Genomic DNA, 16,140 nt, shown 5'->3' with positions numbered 1-16,140 from the left:
AAATGCTGGAGTAACATTTTTGCAAAGAGTCTTAAAACATCCCAAGAAAGAGTTAAGACAACTCCCTTGAGATTAAAAATAGGAATTTAAAAATTTGAGTGCCAATCAGATAAAAGACATCATCAGGTCAATTCAACCCGTAAAACAAAGAGGAGAACTGTTCCTTTTTAAAAGGGTAGTACTTGGAAAATGGAGCCAGATGTGGATGACCAAAGGCCAAAATCCTTTGGCAAACAAGCTTAATGCCAGTAAGAGAAAGCTAACTTCATCATTTATAGCCATATGATAGCATTTTTTAAAAATGCAATAAGAAAAATATTTAAGAAATAGATGCAGAGAGTACCATATTTTGTTTTTAGTAGTTTCCTAAATATGCATCATTTGTAGAAACATAACTCGACATAAAAACTAATCACTAAAGGAAAATACATTGTTTGTAGTTTTTAACAAGCCATGCCACTTGCAATAAATAGCAACAAATATGTTTTCTGTACTTCTTACGGAAATTGTGGCATTTCCTAGAAAACTGGGAACAGATTTGAAAGTCTGCTTTTTAAACCTGAATTCCACAGTACAATCACCTACAATGCTTGGGTACATATGGTTCTGCTTCTTGAATTCCAAACTGCAAGGCCATCAACACACTGTTTTAAAAATATTTCTGCAAGTAACAGATCCACTTGTTACAAATACCGGTTCCAAACAAGAAGCCTTCAAATCAGAGAAACTGCAAACATGTCTGCTACCATAAGCAGAATTCAAAACAAAACAAAACAAAACAAAACAAAAAATAAGAGAAGTATGTTAAGTCACACCATGCGTCTTTCCATAAGCCAACACCTGCACAAGACAAAGCATGTAGTTTAATACAAAGCAAGAAATAACATTTCAACGTGAGGCAGAAATCTGGCGTTCCAAGCGACGAACTGTTTTGACAGAGGAAGAACAAAAATATGCAAAGCTTAGCAAATGGCTAGTGCAAACTTAAGAGAAGCAGCAAAGGAGAAGTGTCAACTAACATTCCCAACCTCAAAACTATAGGTGTGCAAGTTAAAACCAGTGGCTTGGAACAATCAAGTTGGAAATATATCTGACTCCCTCACACTCAGGGCTTATGCTTATGATGTAATTAATTGGGTGGTGACAAAGACTCTTAAATTGAAAACCAAAGAAATTCCAGCAACTAAAGTATGTATTCTGAAAGTGTTTTTCACTCACACGAGTCCTTGAGAAACAACAAAATAAATTTAAAGCCACTCTGAAAGATGGAGAAATATCAGGGGTCAACAGTATCGATTAGGTTTTCGAATGCTTATCTAATTTTAAATTTTAAATGATAAAATGCTGGATGTCAAATAAATAATTCTAACTCCCCCAAATAAACCAAACACGTCCAAAAATCACTATTAAGGTTACAAATGCTGAAATATACCTCAAAGTCCTATTTGTTTGTTTTCCTATCTCTAAAATCCATACTACATTTGCTGCTATATTTAATAAATTTTCCCCATGACTTTTGATAACAAAGATATTCTTGCATAAAGTTTTTCAGTCATATTCTCACCTTTGTATAAAGACCTATTTGTAAAATAGTTAATTTCTCCAAAACCCCTATAAACGAGTTCACCTTTGATTTCAACCAACAAATGAAATATGATCTAAAAAGGCTCTAAAGGGAAGATGTTTAAATGGAAGATATTAGCTGCCACTGATCATAAGTGGCAAAGAGTTATCTTCATGTGTTCATAGAGGGAAAGTTAATGTCAACTAATAAGGAAATAAAGTAAGAGCATCTTAAACATTTCTACATACACAAAAGTTTTAGAAGCTTAAAACAGTCAGTAAAGAAGGAAGCTAACTTGCCAAGGAGTTCCAATTTTGGCCATCCGGTACCTGTAGCAGAGCCAAACTAAAGGCCATTTCCTTCATTCTCAAGGTTCAGAGGGTAAAAGACAGGGCAGAGAAACAGATAACAGTGTTGAAGCTCTTCTGAGGCTACACCAAGAGCTTTTATCACACTAGGCTGGCAAAGAAGAATCAAGGGGTCTGACCCCTTTCAGAGCCACACTGAACATCAGAGTCAAACAGTGTTTCAGCAAAGGTTGGGGAGGAAAACAATGAGACATTAAAGATGTAGCAAGAACACAGCCACAAGATGGCACATGCTTCCATGCCCTCTGCAAAGACTAAGTTAAAAAAATTTTTTTTGAAAAAATGAGAAAACCAGAAGAAAACAGAACAAAAACAAACAGGAAAAAGTAAAAAAAAAGAAAGAAACCAAAGAAACTCCGTTAGTAACACAATCAAGTGAGGGCAATTACCAGTACAGCGGCAGTCTGTTCAACCAGCGCCGGCCGGCCGGCTGCGCAGCTCAGAGTAAAGGGCACCGCATACTGCGGTGTGATGGTGGCTACTTGAGGGTGGAGAGTTGCTACCATTAGTGGTGTACAGCTTCCCTGAAATGTAGATTAGGCAGGTGAGTGAAACAAACACGGAGGCAGGTTATCTGGATTCAGAAGGGTTTTCATTCCCCCCAAGTTATTACCAACAATAAGCAGTAATTTCATATCACTTAAAATGCATGTACCAAACACAACTTTCCCCTTCAACTCCGCACAGCACTGGCCCACTAGGTCAAATGTCAATGGCCTAAAGCAAAAAAGTATAGGAATCCTTCTTGGGCCGGATTCAGAGGATCAGTTCTAAAAAACTCAGTTAACAAAGGCATGTATTAAGAATTCTTCCTCTTCCTACTCACAAAATCAGGGTTTTGGATTTCAGATTTGCTGTGTGTCATGGGCCACAAACATTTATACACAGAATTAAAAATATAGTATTTGTTGCTTATATGAATATTTCATGAGTTTCTTGACCATCTTAGCTGCATTTTGCATGGCAGGGATAAAGTTTTAAACCTTTCTACAGCCTAGTTAAACACAAGGAATGAAGGAATGTAATACTCGAACAGGCATCCTGATATAACCCAGCCTCTCAACTGTGATGAAATTCTCAAAGAGTGAGTAATGGGGACACTAAGAGAGCAAAAGGGGAACCTTTTACTTTTAGAATCAAAGTGTTGTTATATGTGTACTATACCTTTAAGAGCATCAAGATAAAAAATTAACTTCATCCCACAAAATTAAATTTACTCAGTAGACAATTTCTCAAAGTCTGGATATTTATGTCTCCAAGTCTAAGGAAGTCACTGGCAGAGTTGCAGTAGTGTTAGGAATGAGTATGTCATTCCATTATAGATGTTTCATTTTATGTCCACTGAATCGTGACCAAGAAAGATCTTACAGTCAAAGCAAATACCATTTTCTAGGACAAAATATCTGATTCTCAACAGTGCTTCAGAGAACTTCAGCACTATTGAGTATCCAAGCTGCTCTGTCTTTTACCTGTGTAAGAACTCCCGACTGTATCTGTAGTGGCTGAGCAGCTGGTGCCTGGGGTACAATCGGCACAGCATTATCCATCCTCACAGGGAATCCAGAATGCTTTGTTGTTGCTTGTAGTCCAGCTGTAAAAAGTAACATCACAGTTATATTGCTTTGCTAGGTCTGGGGGTACTGCTTGTTTGGGGGTTTTTTGGTTTGTTTTAGTTTTTCGGTTCGAAAAATCCACCACCCAAGGTTTTCGTTCTAGACACTTAAGACAAAGGCGTTTCACCGAAGTCTGCGAAGTTAAGAAAAGGGAGACTTGATTCCCCTCAGGTTGGATTAATGGAAAGATGCCTGACAGAAGGAGGGCTGGCTTCAGGAAATTCAAAATTTTTTTTTTTTATCCAACAAAGCTTAAAACACAACACTCATCCCACTCCCATTAACAGGAGAGGCAAAAACAAACAAACAAAAAACCTTCACTTAGTAAGTTATGTTCAGCTTTTAATCCTAGAGGGGAAAAAAAACCTTAAGCATTTAAAAAGTGTAATCTATTAAAAGCAAAGACTTTATAACTTTTGGTTAATTAGATAAGAAACATTATGAAAAGTTCAATAATTTATTATCTTAGTTACCCTTTTGTTTAGAATATTTTAAGGGGATGTTTTCACCCAACTCCTCAAAAATATATAACCTAGTTCACAAATTAGTCATATATTTTATCTTTAACCAGTATGTGAACTGAAGGAATTATACCTAGGATAAAAATATTTTAAAAGTAGACATTGTGGTTTACAGAAACACTTTTTTGTACTTATTTTAGAAATCTGCTCTCGTCACTGACAGCTTTCTAAGACTCTTCTCTAGCTAATGGAAAGCTAGGAAAATTAAGAACTTTTTGCTGCCTTTAGAACAGTGACCACGTCTCTTTATCATTTTATTCATTATCCTCTGGGCACAAATGTTGAATAAATGTTTCCTACAATCAGGAGATTGTTTCCTACAATCTCATTCTGGGGAAAAGAGGGGCTCAAGATAGTTCTCCCTTTTGCCAAGACTTGAGAAGAGAACCTTCAAAGCTTTCGTTTAAACCTACCCTATCAAAGCTTTCAACGTAAAGAATTTAAGTTTCTATAATGCCTCTGATTCACTGATGCCTGCGTTTTGTTAAGTGAGGATACAGCCATTTTAATTAGAATATTCCTTCAGTGACACTTTCTAGGCTATCACCAACTAATTTCTCTGAATATTACTATGGAGGTATCAAATGAGCATAACTCATAAACTCTAATATTGTTGTTTTCAGCAAGTTAAGTCTTCCAATTTTGCATTTCAGTAATTTAAGTAATTTAGTAACTAATTGTCACATAGGAAAACATAATCCAGAAATGTACAAAGTAAACGAGACGAGTAAAATCAGAATTACAACACTCTAATAATAACTTTTTTAAAAGTGCTACTTACATAAAAAGAAAAGGAAACAAATCCAGGTATCCAGATTAAAAAAAAAAAAAAAAAATTGCCAGCCATTCTTCCTAAGGCAATGCTATCTAATCAGAAAGCTAAGTAACATCAAGGATTCTTGTCTATATTTCCATGGCTAATTACAAGACAACATTATTGCAATAGCCTCCTACGGCAAAATTTAGGAAGAAATGTTCACTACAGAAGCTCATCTTAGTGTCCCAGGATGATGAAATAAAAGAGGACAAAATTACAGAATTATAGTTTCCACTGAGCAAAATGTCTATCTATTTTGTTCAACTGGAATACTATAGAAAGTAGTATTTATATACTGACCCACAAATGTGACTCTAAATAAGTATTAGATTGCTATAGTAATTTAGGCTAAGCCACAGCAGTCAAGCTAGTTTAAAACTAGCTTTTTCAGGGAACCCCAAGTGGAAACAAAGAATTAACAAAAGGCAACACTTTGGGAAGGTTCTCCCTGAACCCTGAACTAAAAGGATTAAAGTTTTGTTTTTATTTGTTTTGTTTTTGTTGAACATAGCCCTTTAAATTAAAAAAACCATGAAAGTATGGCAAGAAGAGTAAAAGCTGTCAAATGGATGAGGGTCTATTCTCCTCTAAGCGCAGGCATCTTGTGAAAGAGCAGATGGTGAAAGAAAAGTAGGCAACCTGGTACAGAGGCCTGCTGGGCAGAAACCAGCATATGGCTGTGGTTGGCAAATGAACTGACAACTCCCTACAGCTCTTTGAGTTTAGACACTGAAAGGCAGTACAGAGTATAACACTTCAAGATGTATAAGCTATGGGCCCACTGTCTGGGTTCAAATCATGGCCCTACCGCTGACTGGGCATAAAAACTGGGCAAATGAGGGAATCACGATCAGTTTTCTCACCTATAAATTGGGCATAATGGCATTACCCACTTCCCAGGGTTGTTGGTGAGTATGAATTAATACATGTAAAAGCACTTAGAACATTATCTGGCATATAGTAAGTAATACATATCAGTTTTCATTACTGTCATCACTTTAATTTTAAAAACTCCCTTTCATTTGTAAATTTTAAAATTTGCTCTATCTAGCTCCTCAGGTTATTTAGACTTCCTAAATAGGAAAAAAATTTCCAAAGCTTATACTTACCTAATTATATCAAAAGGGGTTAAACCACTTTTTCCCTCTACCTCTTCTCCTTACATTTTGTTTTGTTAAAGGAACTAAAAGTTCTTCTGCCTCATCTCTTAAATATCATCTGAGAAGAAGCAGAAAACTTCAGTCGCACATCTGAAAACTGTTCCAATGAAACTCACTTTGGGAAAGGTGAAGGGGAGAGGGGTGGCTATTTGCTAAGTTCAGTAGAAGAATCACTCAACATATGACAACCCAAAGTATAGAATTTACTATTATGAAGCATACGCAAAAAATGATTGGGTAAATTAGGCTAAATTTGCATTTACGCGTTTTGAATCTGCTCCTCCGCTCTCCCTGTGGTTTCTCCCTGATTTACATTGCTATCGCTCTCCTGTCCTCCCAGTAATCTCTCAGTCTCCCCAAGCCCCTCTTTTCCTTCTGCTTGCTCTGACTCTGTCAGAAACCAAAGAAACAAAAGAGTCACAGTCAATAAGTAACTGAAGTAAAAAGATAAAAATGCTAACTGCTTCTATGTGAACTGCTATGAGAAGCCTGAATCCTGGTTTATTCCCAGAGGGCACTGACATTGACTTTCTATTGGGAAAGTCAAGATGTCATCAGAATATATCCTTAAAATAATTTATTTAACCTTTTAAATAGCTCACCAGATCAATAAACACGGAACAACAATGAGAAAATGAGGAAGGAAGGAAATGTGAAAATTAAAATCTTATCGCAACACATCAGGTGAGAGCCCCCTTCTTCAGCTATTCTATTCCTCTATTGATAGGAATTTGCAGGAACAATATAATTCATAAGCTGAAGCAGATAATCTTAATGGCTCACCCACACAAATACCTCAGCTTGTAGAATTTTTCAGTTCAATAATGATCTTTACTTTTGAATGTAACTTAAGACGTTTCTACATTCTTAAACATGATTTTTACATTTTTTAATAAAATTACCTTTTATTTGGAATACTAATTTTATTTTATAATGGAATGATACAGGGAATAATATTCAATATATAGCAGTTCTGTTTCCAACAAGTTTTTTCAAGATGTATATACTCTGCACATTGAGAGATACGTGTTTATGCTAGATATAGGACATCAGTACAAGGTCTCAATGGGCAAGAAAACTGGTTATCAAGCAGTTCAAATAAGGAAACATTAATTGAATGCCTATGTGTCAGACAGCATCATAATTAGACAAATAACCAACGTAAAAAAGGTCAACCTACTTCAGTTATCTTCATAATCAAAGACTGAGTTTAAACTTGTCAAAGATCAAAACTAAACAACTAGATACTTACTTAGGATCTGCCTAAAGCAGGTAGATCTGATATATACCATATGATATAGGAGTTTCCCCACTTACTTTGAAAAGCAGGTGGACATACTATAAATGTTTGTTGGAATGGATCTGTCTGAGTGCAAATCTGGGTGGTTCCAGGCTGCAAGGAAACACCCTGCTGGGCAACTCCAGGAACTGGTGCTGCAGATGATGGGTACAAAGCCGACTGGTAGTTTAGCAGTGAGACATCTGAATTAGCCAGAGAAAGAGTAGCAGCTGCTGCAGTAGAACTGGAAGCTAGAACACTGGCCTAAAAACAAAAGGATACTGGTATAAACATTTTTACATACATAGATTCTATCCAGAAAAACTAAGAACTAAGTTTTAAAATGTAATGTTAACTGTCTTTGAAATAACTCTCTGCTTAAGAAATTCTTCCTATCTCTTAAATTTAAGGTAGATTATAAAGCTGAAAAAGAAAACAAAGAATAAAAAAACAGTCCTGCTCTGGTTGAGGCTATATAAATAAACCCCTACCTCTTCTTTCTTTGCAAAAAGTTACAGGATGTGAGATCCCACCAAATCTCATATGATCTTCCATTTAGAAAGTAGACCTAGCTAAGAAATTAGGAAACTTACATCTTCAGAAACAAACTTAAATGTAAATATCACTGTTTGGCAAACAAATGCAAAACCACTCTTAAAGTTAATTATTGGAATTCATAGAAACAAAGAGTAGATCAGTAGTTGGTGGGGCAGGGTAGGAGATGGCTGGGGAGGTGGTCAAAGGGTACAAACTTCCAGTTATCAGATGAGTAAGTTCTGAGGACCTAATATACAGCATAGAAAAAAATGATTGGAAACACCTTTCGATACATGTAATGAGACCTATCTAACAAAAAGAGAGTCATTTGGCTGAAGTCAGTACAATCAACAGCAGTAAGTAGTACAGAAGCCAGGTTCCACTTATTTGGCTATGCTAAGACTATGACGGCATGGATTAGGCCTTTGTATTTAATTTTTGTCAGCACATGATGTGTAGGTATTATCAGTCTGAAAATTCTTACGAAGCAACAAGACCACCAAAGCAAAGACTGGTTTCTTTACCTCACCCTGTACTCTTACTAGTTTTTATCCCACTTAGGTCTGAGTTTCCAAAATCATTTACTGAATACCTGATTGTGCACTGTATTAAGTTGGTTGCTGAAGCTCATGGTTAGATTTGTGCTTGTATTTGGGGCAACATGCGTGGTGAAGGGACTCTTGATCTGACTCACTGTATCATACATGTGAACCCTCCGTTTGCAGATCTCCATGTTCTGAAAACAAGACTTAACACTGAAAAAAGAGATTAAAAATTCAATGAAATAAATGCTGAGATTTAAACAGATAGCAAATAACTCAAGATAAATACAGATCAATGGTTTTATCCCCCTGAGTACTTTCAGAGAAAATGAACCAAGAGTTTTTATAACCATAAAAAGGAAAAATACACATCTAATTTTTTTTTTACACATCTAATTTTTAATCTCATGATTTTTCAATGAGAAGGAAAAGCATCACTAAGCCAAATATGCAAGTATCAAAGCCACTGCTCTTGTGATACTTCCATTCAGCTGTAAGATGGTAACTCAACAGAAAACCACATCATGGCAAAATGCCCCAGACCATACTATACTCACTGATTGCTATGTGGAAAATCCAGAAGATGAGTCATTGTCACAAACTGATGGTTAAGAGTTTTCAGAGGAGTAATTCTCTTATCCGCATCAATTGTTAGCATTTTTTTTAACAGATCAATGTATTCTCTTCGATCCGCCTTCTCTGCCAACATATCTGTCCCCTCTAAGTCTGTGGACATGTTCACCTTATAAGGAAAATTTAGAAATATGATATACTTCATCACTCAACCTTTAATGTTGACATTTAACATGTGCACTATGTACACATATTTATATATATAATATTCATATGTATAATATATATGTGTGTGTGTGTGTGTGTGTGTGTGTGTGTATATATATATATATATATATATATATATATATATATATAGCTCAAGAGAGAAACCTGAGGAAATTTTTTCACAAATGGAAGCTCTTCTTATACTGTCTAATTAAAATCTTCAATTTGGTACAATTTGTTGGTAGAATAAAGCTGAATAAGCTCTTTTCATTCAAAATCCAGATCAAAGAAGTTAAGCAAAAATGATTGGTATTACTTAAATATAGTTTCTATTGCTGAAAAGATTAAATGACATAGTATGTGTTTAAACAGAGTTTGGAACAAAAGCACTAAATAAATGTTAGCTCTTATGTAAGTATTTATTTAGTAGAAAAACTGGACAAGAAAGGAACCTTCGTAAATAATATTTCAAAATACTGACATGCAAAAGACTAGTTAAGCAAAAGCAAAGGAAAAATATATAATTCTAAAAATATCCTTTGCTAGGATTCAAACATTCTTTTAATATGTGGAAGAATATTAATGTATTTATGTAAAAAATGAAAACATATATTAGACGATAACAAATTGAATCTATCCTTGATATAACCAATGGAAGTGTATCTCTGATTAAAGAGATACATAAATGTCTGGCTTTCTGAAACTTTCCATACTTACCTGAGCCATATCATCTAAACAATTAAAAATGTACTTTCGAGCTTCTTTTGATTTGATCCCAGTCTCCAATTCATGTTCTTCAGGTGTCTACAAAATACAGATTTTTAAAAAATTCCATCTGTATGTTTTCACCTTTTATTCTAAATTAAAGTCAGAATACAGAGATACAAGTGTTGTCACCTTGCCAACCAGAGATCACAAACGTGAAAGTAATTTACAACAAGAAAATCTTCCGGTAGAGAGATGGGACCTTGATACCTGGCCACCCTTTCAACAATGATAAAATAAATGTGCAAGCAATGATGTAGCACAGTTCCTGAAGAATGTCAGTTAAGAAGAGACATTACCATTTTTCTCTAAAAGCTACTTTCAAATGAAACAATATTTCAAATACTAACTATTCAATAGGCTCAGAGACAGAGTCACTGGGTTAATCAAATTACTCAGACATCTATTTGTTTTAAGAAAATATGTAAGGTCTTAATATGGGCAGTTATAAAATTGTGTTGTTTTGTCATATTTCTGAGAATTCTCTAAAAAACAGCCACTACTAAATTACTCTAGTTCTTCCTATCACTTAATGATAAGCACTACTCTCCATACCCCCTTCTTAGCTACTGATTCAAATATATAAAATAACCTCAGCCAATTGAACTGGCATTTAATGTTTTGTTTTTTTAACTAAGGATAAGGCCATATGGGTACAATGATATAATTTTTCAAAGTATTTGCTCCTGCAAATGAACATTCCCACTGTCCCTCCCTTTGCCCCCCTCCACCTCAAGAATTTAATAACTAAACTTTGAATTCAAATTGGAATTAAGGAGTACAGGAATGAATAGTATAGTATAGCAAGGGAGTCAGACCTTAAGCCTCCACAGTGGGTACCCCAAATTAGGATCTCTGTTGAAAAACCTGGTTGTTTTTGTTCCGGCACTGAGAAGATATTCAGCTGGCAGGCCTTGTGTTTGTGAAATGTAACGAATCTGAAATGTCAAAACCATCAAAACATTGATTTGGAGTGAAAAGGTAAATTATTAAAAACTTTTACACTAAAATATTATAAATATTAGCTCTAGTCAAAAAAAAAGAAAGGTACTGCAAAGAAATTAACTATTTGATCAATACAAATGAAATTTATCTAGATAAATATATATGCTAACCCACTCACAGATAATTCCCAAATATTTATTCAGTAACTTCCTTGTTACTATACCTGTTATTTACAAGGAAAACTCAGTTTTGAAAATTTTCTATGTGATCTTTTTTGGTTTTTTGTAGATTTCTGATACAGAGTTCAAAAAACTTTAAGAGATTTCTAGGACAGAATAGTTTCCAACAAACTGTTTCATGGATTACCAAGGTTTTGTTTGTTTGTTGATACATTATCAAATTTAAGAGATTAGGAAAAAATTTCCATAAACCTCTTCCTTCCTTGGCTACCCTAGCTCTTGTCAATTGTCCCCACTCTAAATTGCTCATACCATAAAATTAAGCAATTTAGTTTCTCTATCCCCACATCAATAAAGGGCAGGTACTATGTTCATTCATTCAATTTTTATTTTTATTTTTAGTTGTATTAGGTCTTCATTGCTGTGCACAGGCTTTCTCTAGTTGTGGCAAGCAGGGGCTACTCTTTGCTGCGGTGCACGGGCTTCTCATTGTGGTGGTTTCTCTTGTTGTGGAGCACAGGCTCTAGGCACACAGACTTCACTAGCTGTAGCACGCAGGCTCAGTAGTTGTGGCTCGTGGGCTTAGTTTCTCTGTGGCCTAGAGAAATGTGGGACCTTCCCGGACCAGGGATTGAACCCGTGTCCCCTGTATTGGCAGGCGATTCTTAACCACTGTGCCACCAGGGAAGTCCCCATTCAATATTTATTGAACACCTACTTTGAACTAGAGCAGCAGTTCTCAAAGTGTGGTCTGGGGAACACTGAGGGGTCCCCAAGATCCTTTTAGGGAGTCTATGAAATATAAACTATTTTCATAATAATACTAAGAAGTTATTTGCCTTTTTCATTTCTTTCTCATGGGTATAGAGATTTCCAGAGGTGATGTGTGATAATGTCATTGCTCTGATGGCTAATGAGACATGTGCCTGTATATTCTTGTGTTTTAAAAGTTTCCCAGTTTTGGGACTTCCCTGGTGGCACAGTGGATAATACTCTGCACTCCCAATGCAGGGGGCCCAGGTTTGACCCCTGGTCAGGGAACTAGATCCCACATGCATGCCACAACTCAGAGTTTGCATACCACAACTAAGGAGCCCATGTGTCACAACTAAGGAGCCCGCGTGCCACAACTAAGGAGCCCGCCTGCTGCAACTAAGGAGCCCACGTGCCGCAACTAAGGAGCCCGCCTGCCGCAACCAAGACCCAGTACAACCAAATAAATAAATAAATATTTTAAAAAATAAAAATAAGTTTCCCAGTTTTATTGTTCACATTTGTTTGCTTTCACAATTCTCCCTATCCAAAAAAGCAATTTGCTTCTTTCCTGACCTACTGAAAGTAAAACAAGAGGTAATTTTTTTAACCATCCCCCCTCCACATAAGAATGGCTATATTTAATGACGAAATTAGAAAGAAACTTTTAAGCAAGGAAATCTTACTTCTCACCTCTCCTCCCAAAAAATTTCAGTTTTAATTTCTAATGCAATATATATTAATAGATATAAGCTATATAAACAGGGCTCTTTGGGGTCCTCAACAATTTTTTAAAAGTGTAAAGCAGAGGTCAGCAAACTATGGCCTACAGGCCAAATCTGGCCTGCCGTCACAAGACAATTTTAGAAAATAGCAGGATATTACTCTGAATCTGTGGGAGCTACCTAACTGGAAGCCAAAATACAGCATTGGCAGAATAGAAAAAAAAAATTAATTGTGGATGAGAACATTTTAAATGTGAACTTCTTTTCCATACACAAAGGGTGAAACATTTAAAATCCAGGATAAAATCTGTACAATGAAATACTATGCAGACATTTTAAATGATAGGGTAAAAGTATATTTATCGACATTGTAAAGAAAGATATTTCATAATATACTAAGTGAAAAAGCAGATTACAAATTAAATATGACCTCACTTAAAAAAAATTACACTTCACTGATTCTAAGAGGCACATTTTTTCACATTAACATCTTTGAAATTAGGATATGTCTTAAAACTGATAGCCATGATAAATCATGGTTTAATTGGAAGCATTCTTTCTTAGAGGTACAGAAAAGTAGTGCATCTCTCAATCAACGGTGCCTTAGATTTGATGAAACACAGTATATGTATTCCTCTATGTCTGTAAGTTTATATATGAAACATAACTATATGTAGCACGTATTCATTCATTCTTTCAGTAAGTACTTATTGAGCCAGGCAGTGGTGATTGTTAAAATAGACATGGTTCTTGCTCTCATAGACCTTGCAGTCAAGTGAGGGAAACAGACACTGAATGCATAATTCAAACTGAATTGGCATCCTGAAGAAAATAAATAGGCTTCTATACAAATACATAACAAAGGAACCTGACCTAGACTGGGGACTGGTGAGGAAAACATCCTTGAAGAAGTGACACGTTAGCTAATTAATGAGTAGGGACTGACTAAACGAAATGAATGGGTGATAGAGAAGCATTCGAGATTAAGAGAACAGTATGTGTGAGGGCCTGTGCTAGAAGGAAACATTCTTAACGAGGGCTGAAATGATGCCGGTGGGGCTAGTGCAAGAAAAGCAAGAAGAAATGGTGTAAGATCAAATCTAGAAAGGAAGAGAGGAAGAGGAGAACAACCCAGGTAGAGGCTCAGAGGCCATATTAAGGATTTAGCCCTTAATTCTAAATCATGGGAAACCACTAAAGAGCAGGGGAGTGGCATGATCAAATTTGTGTTCTGAAAAAAAATCGCTCTGGAAAAAATACTAGAGGGAGGCCAGAGTAGATAAAAGGGAGGTTGTCTAGTAGCCCATGTAAGTGATGAAGACAGCCTGGATGAGGGTAATAGCAATAGGAAAAAATGAGTATAATCAAGAGGCATTAGGACATACATGGTCAGGAGATACATGCATGTCCATACATGCATCTGCGTGCGTGTGTGCGCTCTCTCTCTCTCTCACACACACACACTGCAAAACTACATTTCCCTTCATAGAATTTATCTCAATTGTACTATATAATTATTTGTGTGATTATTTACTTAATGTCTATTTCCCACCACCAAACTATAGCCTCCATGAGGACAAGGACAATGTTTTATTCAGCACTGTATCCCCAGTAACCAGAGTACCTATGACAGTAGTCAATAAATACATAAAGAAAATTAACAAATTAAATATATAAATAAATACAAAATATACCAAAACATAACAGGTTACCTTTGAGGGGTAGAACCACTAAAGGTTGAAATTTTTGTCTCTTGGCTTACTGCATCTTTTCTAATTTCTCTACAATAATGCACTTATAAAATTAAAACATTAAAAAATTTTAATATTATAGAATGAAAAGAGTTAAACTGTGAAAGTAGAATTGGAACTATCATACAGATACTGCTTTTCACATAGCTTAAAATAAAGCAACAACAAAGGACCCACCTTTATGCAAACAAAGTATTATTGTCATTTGTTATTTTAAACAATTGAAATGTTTCCAACAAAGTTGAAGCCATTAACTAATATCTAGAGAGGGTATACACATTTGACTTCAAGACTCACAAACATCTGCTGTAAAATCTCAGCTATCGCATCTACAAAAAATCCACAGCTGATACCATACTTAATAGTGAAAGACTGCTTTCCCCCTAAAATCACAAGCAAGACGAGAACATCCACTCTTGCTATTTCTTTCCAGCACTGTACTAGTATGGTTCAATGCAAAGCAGTTAGGCAAGGGGAAAAAAAGGAATCCAGATTGGAAAGGAAGATGTAAAATTATCTTTATTTGTAGATGACATGATCTTGTAGTTAGAAAATTATAAGGAATCCAAAACTATTAGAACTAGAGTTCAATTAGAAAACTATCAGAAAAAGAGTTCAAGAAGGGTGCAGAATACAAGATTACAAAACTCACTGCATTTCTATACACTAGTAAAGAACAACTGAAAGTAAAATTAAGGGATTTCCCTGGTGGCACAGTGGTTAAGAATCCACCTGCCAATGCAGGGGACATGGGTTTGAGCTGTGGTCCGGGAAGATCCCACATGCCGCAGAGCAACGAAGCCCGTGTACCTCAACTACTGAGCCTGTGCTCTAGAGCGTGCAAGCCACAACTCCTGAGCCCGCGTGCCACAACTACTGAAGACCGCATGCCTAGAGCTCGTACTCCGCAACAAGAGAAGCCACCACAATGAGAAGCCCGCACACTGCAACAAAGAGTAGCCCCCACTCGCCGCAACTAGAGAAAGCCCATGCACAGCAACGAAGACCCATTGCAGAGATAAATAAATAAATAAATTTTAAAAAGAAGGATCTTTAAAATAAAATTAAGAAAATAATTCTACTCACTATAGCATCAAAAAAAAATACTTAGAAATAAAATTAACAAAAGAAGTATAAAACTTGAACTCTGAAAATTATAAAACACTGCTAAAGAAAACCTAAATAAATCTGATCATGTTTATGGATCAGAAGCCAATATTGTTAAGATGGCAATACTTCCTAAAGTGATCTACAGGTTCAAGCAATCCCTATTAAAAAAAAATCAATAACTTTTTGGGGGCAGAAACAGAAAAATCCCTAAAATTTATATGGAATTTCAAGGGACCCCAAATAGCCAGAACAATCTTGAAAAAGAATAAAGTCCTGGTTTCAAAACTGACTACCACCAGAGAAAGACAAATACATATGATATCACTTATATGTGGAATCTAAAATATGATACAAATAAACTTATTTACAAAACAGAAATAGAGGGCTTCCCTGGTGGCACAGTGGTTAAGAATCCGCCTGCCAATACAGGGGACACGGGTTCGAGCCCTGGTCCGGGAAGATCCCACATGCCGTGGAGCAACTAAGCCCGTGCACCACAACTACTGAACCCGCGTGCCTAGAGCCCATGCTCCGCAACAAGAGAAGCCACCGCAATGGGAAGCCCACACACCACAACGAAGAGTAGCCCCCGCTCACTGCAACTAGAGAAAGCCCGTGTGCAGCAATGAAGACCCAACACAGCCAAAAATAAATAAATTAAATAAATACATTAAAAAAAAAAAAACAAACAGAAATAGACTCATTGACATAGAAAACAAACTTATGGTTAC

General features: G+C 36.0%; 1 protein-coding gene across 2 annotated transcripts in view; it reads right to left on the bottom strand.

The window, feature by feature from the left end:
- Positions 1 to 16,140, bottom strand: part of HIPK1 (homeodomain interacting protein kinase 1) — a 49,793-nt gene that overhangs the window by 11,585 nt on the left and 22,068 nt on the right. For both annotated transcript variants that reach the window (XM_057542090.1, XM_057542031.1), the window contains exons 4-10: positions 10,765 to 10,884; positions 9,899 to 9,985; positions 8,959 to 9,143; positions 8,452 to 8,614; positions 7,361 to 7,586; positions 3,402 to 3,523; positions 2,322 to 2,456 (exon numbers count right to left, since the gene is read on the bottom strand). In XM_057542090.1, coding sequence (XP_057398073.1) covers positions 2,322 to 2,456; positions 3,402 to 3,523; positions 7,361 to 7,586; positions 8,452 to 8,614; positions 8,959 to 9,143; positions 9,899 to 9,985; positions 10,765 to 10,884 — 1,038 coding nt within the window. The remainder of the gene's footprint in view (positions 1 to 2,321; positions 2,457 to 3,401; positions 3,524 to 7,360; positions 7,587 to 8,451; positions 8,615 to 8,958; positions 9,144 to 9,898; positions 9,986 to 10,764; positions 10,885 to 16,140) is intronic.

The sequence above is a fragment of the Balaenoptera acutorostrata genome, chromosome 1 (assembly GCF_949987535.1).
Source record: "Balaenoptera acutorostrata chromosome 1, mBalAcu1.1, whole genome shotgun sequence".
NCBI classification, from domain to species: domain Eukaryota; kingdom Metazoa; phylum Chordata; class Mammalia; order Artiodactyla; family Balaenopteridae; genus Balaenoptera; species Balaenoptera acutorostrata.
Note: the sequence above shows the minus strand (reverse complement) of the source record. Positions and strands in the feature narration are given on the sequence as shown.